The sequence below is a fragment of the Onychostruthus taczanowskii genome, unplaced genomic scaffold, assembly GCF_017590055.1.
Source record: "Onychostruthus taczanowskii isolate IOZ18803 unplaced genomic scaffold, ASM1759005v1 scaffold13, whole genome shotgun sequence".
Classification (NCBI taxonomy): Eukaryota; Metazoa; Chordata; class Aves; order Passeriformes; family Passeridae; genus Onychostruthus; species Onychostruthus taczanowskii.
This window is the reverse complement of record NW_024498462.1, coordinates 2404044-2410979: the sequence shown is the minus strand read 5'-3', so window position 1 is coordinate 2410979 and position 6936 is coordinate 2404044. Positions and strand designations below refer to the sequence as shown.

The window sequence follows — 6936 nt, the reverse complement described above, 5'->3', positions numbered from 1 at the left end:
GTCTCCACTGGGATCAGATTTTACCCACATGACATTTTTTGGATGCTTTTCTGCAGGAAGTGGCTGGACTGTAAATGTGTGCTTGCATAACTTATCCAGTTGAATCAATCCTATGGGATCTAGAGGTAAATGTATTACACCAGTGGGACAGGAGACTTCTCATTTTGCAGGATTTTACCTTGCAGGACTGTAATGCAAATAAAATCATTAACATTATTTTTGAAGTTTTAGGCTAAATAATCATAGCATTGAAGGTATATGTTTTATTTTTTAATGTCTAACATATTATTTCTTGTTAAAGAAAAAAGAATTAATGCATGTCTTTTGGTTAGCCAAAAAGTTTCAGTTAAAAGGCAGCTGATGTTTGGATGTGTGTTTTTTTAAATTTTCCTTGCTAATTAATGAAAACTCTTCCCCCATTCATCTTTACTTAAAACCTATGTTATGACACAGCTGATTGTAATCCTTGTTAATTTTTAAGTATAGGGAAATGGTTTCCATTGCACATTTTTTTGTTGAAAGACTCAAATTTAAAAGAGAAAAATAATGTAAATTGGGATTCATAAGCAGTATGTCTAGGCAGATCCTAGAGTCTAAGTATTGAAATAATTATAAATTGTTATAAAGTGCACCTGGTCTGATATTCAGATATATAAAAACAAATTGCATTGTCTTGTTTGAAATACATTCCTCCTTCAAGTATTACATACAAAGTGCTCCTGTGCAGTTTGTTTACATGTTCTAAAGCTTCTCTCCCTCATTATGTCCGCCCGTGTTCCACAGTCCTGACTTTGGCAGTGTTAAAGCTCCTCCTTCAAGAGCACTGTGCAGGAGTAGGGACACAACTGCCACAAGGGATTTTACACAGGTTCTCTTTAATGTGAGTTTAAACTAATGCAGTTCACAGGTTAGGCCAAGGCTGTGGCCCTGCTAAATGAAAGCATCCTTAAGAGAATCTGATTTCCTCCTCCACTCCTTACACTTACGCACAATGGGATTTCCTATCCTGTTGTTTTTGGGGCTTTTCTTGCCACAGGCTTTGGGGTCACTTGTGGATCGCAGGCTGCGCGTGAGTTTTATGTTTTGCAGCCAGGGATGTCTCAAAACTTCATCTATGCTCAGCCTCTGGGACACATCAGGGTGGAGCAAGTGGGTGATGAGGTTCTTGCAGTCTGTAGAGAGATTTTTTCCCTTTGTGAAGGGAATCTTCCGTTGTTTCTGAACCTGGAGCATTTCCCTGACGTTGGAACTGTCAAATGGCTGTGAAGCAAAAAGCATTGCATACAGGATAATGCCCAGACTCCACATGTCCGAAATCCTGGGGTCACAAGGAATGTGCTCGAGCAGCTCGGGGGCTGAGTATGCAAGAGACCCGCAGAAGGTGCTGCTGAGAATGGTTTTTCCATTTCCGTCTCGGGCCAGGGGTTTCGAAAAGCCAAAATCTGACAGCTTGAAGTTGAGATCATTATCGAGAAGGATGTTGTCACATTTCAAGTCCCTGTGGGCAAAGTCCAAGTCATGGCAATGCTTGATGGCAGAAGCCAGCTGCTGGAACTTGCGGCGGGCGGCGCTCTCGTCCATCGCGCCCTGGCTGGTCAGGTAGTTCAGCAGGCTCCCCTTCTCCCCCAGCTCCATCACAATGTACACTTTCCCAGAGGATGTCTCAAAAATCTCATAGGTTTCGATGATTGCGGGGTGGTGCAGTCTCATCAAAGCCTCCATTTCCCTGGGGAGAAATTTTTCCAGGACATTCTGAGAAATTTTCTTCTTGTCAATGATCTTGATGGCCACTTTGCATTTCAGGCGGTGGCTGTAGGCAGCTTTCACTTTGCCATAGGAGCCTTCTCCAAGAGTGTCACCGAGGCTGTAGCCCTTCTTTTTAAGCACCACAGCATCCATCGTGGGAGAGCTGCAGGGGCCTGCCCCAGCGGGAGCTGCTCTGCATCCTGTGCTGGTGGGCTGTGCTCCACGCCTGATGGTGCTGCAGGGGCACTGCTGGGCTGGCTCTGTGGCCGGTTACGGGGTGATCTCATGAACAGTCACCCTGGAAGGATCTGTCTGTCGTTTCATGGAACTGCTCTGTGACATCATGGAGGCCAAACCCAACGTGGAGGCGCTGGCTGCTCTGTGATGTCACTGATGGTCACCCCTGCACATTGCAATCAGAAAACAGAGAAAATTTCTCAGAGATATGTTTCTCTTTTTAAGATCGCCAAAGTAGTTTTTGTATCTTAGTTTTGTAACGTTGCTTTTCAGTTGTGCTGATTCTGTACATCGTCAATACATTATACTCAGGTGGTTTTTGGTGGATTTTAGGAAAATAACAAAAACCACCTGAGGACTGAGACGTTGTGGAGCAGTGCATAGTATATTCAAAAACCTTTCTTTTTTTAAATTTTTTTCTCCCCCAGCCCCCAGTGGTATGATCGATCCTGGTTTGTTAATAAGTGCCGTTTGTTCACTTTGATTGCAGTAACAGCTGACCAACCTGAGCCTTCCAGGGGGTACCAGGGAGTCCCACCAGTTCAGTGGTTTATGGCAGTATTGTTATAAGAGTTCTAGAAGTCTGTTCCATATTTCAGAAGAAAATAATTCTATGGAAATTCAAAATTGCCACTGCAGATAATCTCTCTGTGTATGCACACTTCTTTCCTTGCTTTTAGCACTTAGTGCTACTAAATTTTCCAAGAAGTTGTAGAGAAAATTAAGTTTTTATTAGCCATGATAACATTGCAGGGTACAGCCACATGACCAGATTAAAGAATTGAAAATCACAGAAAACTGCAATCACTTTCAGTAATATTAATAATAATTTTGTAGTTCTGTACTTTGATATTAGGTAAAATACTCTGAGTTGCTTTCAAACTGATGGCATTCTCTTAAACTGAAGATTTTATTCTAGAGTCTCTAAGTTTACTATACATGTGAACAAACCAAAAAGTTAAAATGTAAGTCTGGAATGATGGTAGTTCTCAAGGGATTAAACCTGGGATTTTTTCCATGTTAAATGGTGCATGTTCTTATTGCATCGAGTCTTTTGTTTTGAGTTTAAGTAGGATTTGCAATGGATATTTAGCACATGCTGCTCTGCATGTTTTTGTTTTAGTCTTTCGACAGGCACATGGAAGGGAAAATTTTTGGGGAAAGGGGAAAAGAGCAACTCCCTGCTGTTATTCCTGAGCAAATGTTCTTAAGGGTATGGACAATTTCAAATGATAGGTATAACTATTCAGCATCATGCCTTTGTCCTGAAGGTGCAGCCAATATCTGAACTATGAGAGGGAAGGCAATAACCACTGTGCTGACACTGGAAAGAACAAAGAAGAGGAAAAGTCTTTAAAATACATGCAAGAATGCATAAAGATTTAGAGTGGACTATTACATGTGGCTGTTTCCAGGACATTAATTTAATTGGTTCTTTTCAGGTGTAAATAAAAATGTGGCCTTGTATTAAATGTTGGATAGCCTCATATCACCTACTCATGCTTAAAACCACTCCAACTTTTAGTGTGGATGGCTTATCTTCATGTCAGCCTGTTAATTCTTTAGGAAATCTGTTTTGCATGTAGGCATTTTTATATTTGGTGCAAGGTACCCAAAATGTATCATGCATGCTCTGCTTGTTGTTTGTATATCTTCTTATAGTCATTATTATGAAATTTATATAAAGGGATACAGAAAAGTATTAGTTATGGTGAAATTGTTAAGCAGTGATTTCCACCAGAGCTGTGTGGCAGTATTACCAGAACTACTACAATCTTTTTCTTATCACAGTAATTTAAGGAAAAGATTGTGTTTTTGTGGGAATGCTCATATTTTTACTATTAATATAAATTAAGACAATGTTAAGTTTCAAATATGAGTGCATCAACTTATGCATAATTTTTTTGAGTAATTGACTGCTGGTGTCGTCACAGCTACTGGATCTGGAGACTGGTAGGTGTTTGTTCTGTAGGATCAGTCATAGTGTCACTATGGAACCAATGGATTAAGAAAGGGGACCTATATTCAGGAAAGCAGTTAATTCCTTTGATGTTAATGTGGTTAAACTCGATCAAAATCTAAGTGAGAAATCAGATCTATTATCAGTGAAATACATTTTTGTCTCTGTTAGTGTTAATGTAAGATTTTCTTTAGCTAAAGCAGCTTCTTGGTGTTTAATTAGAATTTTGAATAACACTTAGAATCATCAGTTTTAACAAATTTACCAAATTCCTCACCCACCCCAGCAGATTTTTTTTCTTGTGCCCATCTGTGTCAGTTGTAATAGACTCAGGGCTTTAATGATGAAAATTAAATTTTCCAGTGAGAGAAATGCCAGTATAGGCCAAGAATTAATTCTGAATCCAGAGGGGGAAGAGCAAACTATTAATTCATTACATCTGGCAGAAGCAATTCAGTAGCTTCCTCTCTAGTTACTTTAGTTATGTTTGTTCTGAAAAAGCAAAGGAAACCAACCCTTCCAGTACATGTTGTGCACATGACTCTTCTCTCAGACAGACCTGGTTGTCTGTTGCTTTCTTTATTTTTCTTGCTCTGCTGTCACAAACCTCTAAGGTCCGGTGATGGAGAGAGCACAGAAATCCCCTCTGCACCAGTGCAGCCCCAGGTGCACCAGCAGTGTCTCAAAAATCAGGTGCTTAGCCCTGGATCAGGGGTCAGTGCAGCAGGAACTGTGGCACACTGATGGTGGGCAGAATAGCTGGAAGGTAGAAACATTTTAAGCCCTGGATGGGTATTTCCTTGCATGCTAAATCTTAGTGACAAATGATTTTTCTTACAGTTGTACAGCATCATTTTATAAAAATGGGCTATCTGGAGAATATTTTTTTCCTGTAATAGAATTCATGATGGAAGGGAAGGGTCCAAACTGCTAGGACTCACCTCCACACAACCTTAACCCTCCCTTTTTAAAAAACACTTCTATTTTCTTTTCCTTTTTTTTTTTTTTTTTTTTAATGAGAGAACTGCCTTTGAAGTTTGTTGATTATGCTGATAATACATTTTAAAATAATATTTGCACTGGTTTTAGCTGGGATAGAGTAAATTTTCTTCATAGTAGCTGGTATGGGCCTATGTTTTGGATTTCTGTTGATAATTCAGGTCTCCTTTCATTCTCACTGAGCAGCACCAACACAGAGCCAAAGCCTTTCCTGCTCCTCACCCACCCCAGCAGCAAGAGGCTCCACAAGGAGCTGGCAGGGGACACAGCCAGCACAGAGACCCCAGCTGACCCAGGGGATATCCCATAATATGGCACCATGCTCAGCACAGAAATCTGGGGAGCAGGAGGAAGGGGGGACGTTTGGAGTGCTGGTGTTTGCCTTCCCAAGTCACTGTCACAGGCGATGGAGCCCTGCTGTCCTGGGGATGGCTGAGCACCTGCCTGCCACGGGCAGTGGGCAATGAGTCCCTTGGTTTGCCTCACCTGTTGGACTGCCCTCATCCAGCCCATGTGTTTTTTTTACTTTTATTCAATCCCTAACCCACCAGAGTAAAGTGACTGAGAGGCTGTGCAGGCTCAGTTACCATCTGGGGTTTAACCATGAGAGTGTTGAAAGCATTTTCCAGCCTTACCAGAATTAGGTATTGATTTTTTAGTATTTATGGTTTCTTTTCACAGAGATTTCACAACACTTTTTTCCTGGTTTTCTAATATGGAAGAATTATCACACAATAAATTTAATGGATTTTTTTAGAGTATTGTCATGGGAAGTACCCTGCTGGCATCAAATTCTTTCTTGGCAATTTCCTGGAATATTTTTCAATGTCTGAAGGAACTTTAAAATATAATTTATTTGTAGAAAATATCTCTGGAGATAAAAACTTCAGATTGACTTTTAATTCCAACCTTGCATGAGTGGGTTTTTGTTCCTAAAATACAAAATCTCATGTGCAAGTCGTAATGTGGAATGGCAATTTGTGGTCTGACTCCTCCATGGCTTTCTGTTCTCTGTGGCCCTGTGTTGTCGGAGAGCTGGAGTTGCTGATATTCATGTGGAAATGTTTACATCCTGCTGGTGACAGCTCTGCCAAAGCCATTCATCATATCTTGCCTAAATCTGGCAAGAATGGAGAAACTGACAAACAAATTGCTAATCTTAGTGAGGGGAATGGGTTTTTTTGGTGACACAAAGGTGAATATTGGGTCAGAATTAGGGATGAGTTGAAATCCGTATATTTCATGTCCTTCTCCACTGTGCAGACGTGGATGTTGTGGATGTTTTTCTCTGGTTTGACAAGAGTTTATATTCTAAGACCTGTCAAAACCATTTTCCACAATAAAAGTTCAGTGAATTCACACTTCAAAAACAAGCAAAAGCAAAAAAAGAAAAATTTCAAGCAATTATTAAACATATTTTTGTTTTAGGTTTGTCATTTACAGGTGTATGAACAATAGAAAAGTCCTTTTTTTAAATTTCCTTAATAATTTGCTTATGAATACAGTTCTTTGAATAAGTACATGCTGTGAATATCAAGTGTGAAAATAGTCCAGGTTTCACAAGAATGTTGCATAAAACCATAATGAGAACAGAATTTTTCTGGAAATGGTCACACGCATTGACCACTGCTTGGGGAGCATTTCTTTTAAAGTATGCAAGGGCATTTTGAGGCATTTAAATTGAAAATAAACAGTTTAATTAAAAATAAATCCCACATGCTGGATGAAGTACATGGCTGCTTGGGTGGTAATGCTTTTAGGCTTATATTCTATAGAGAATTTCAGAAATCCTACCTTACCTGTCATGAAATCCTTTTGTGTCAGAGTCAACCTACATGAGGAGATAAACAGATGGTATAACTGAGAGAACACAAAATGCTAGCTTAGGTAAAATGCACACTGCCGATAACCCACTAAGCCTTCCTGGGTATGCTAATCCTAATTTATGTTAAATCGTAATTAAGACAGTTTTGTTTATTGCTTGTAGCCATGAA

General features: G+C 39.9%; 1 protein-coding gene across 1 annotated transcript; it reads right to left on the bottom strand.

Moving 5' to 3' along the window:
- Positions 1 to 930: 930 nt before the first annotated feature.
- Positions 931 to 1899, bottom strand: LOC121331840 (testis-specific serine/threonine-protein kinase 2-like). The gene has a single exon (XM_041396623.1). It carries the CDS (start codon positions 1897 to 1899, stop codon positions 931 to 933), a length of 969 nt encoding a protein of 322 aa, XP_041252557.1.
- Positions 1900 to 6936: the final 5037 nt, after the last annotated feature.

Coding starts and splice junctions, on each gene's coding strand:
- LOC121331840 (XM_041396623.1), bottom strand. CDS start 1,899: ATGGATGCTGTGGTGCTTAAAAAGAAGGGCTACAGCCTCGGTGACACT.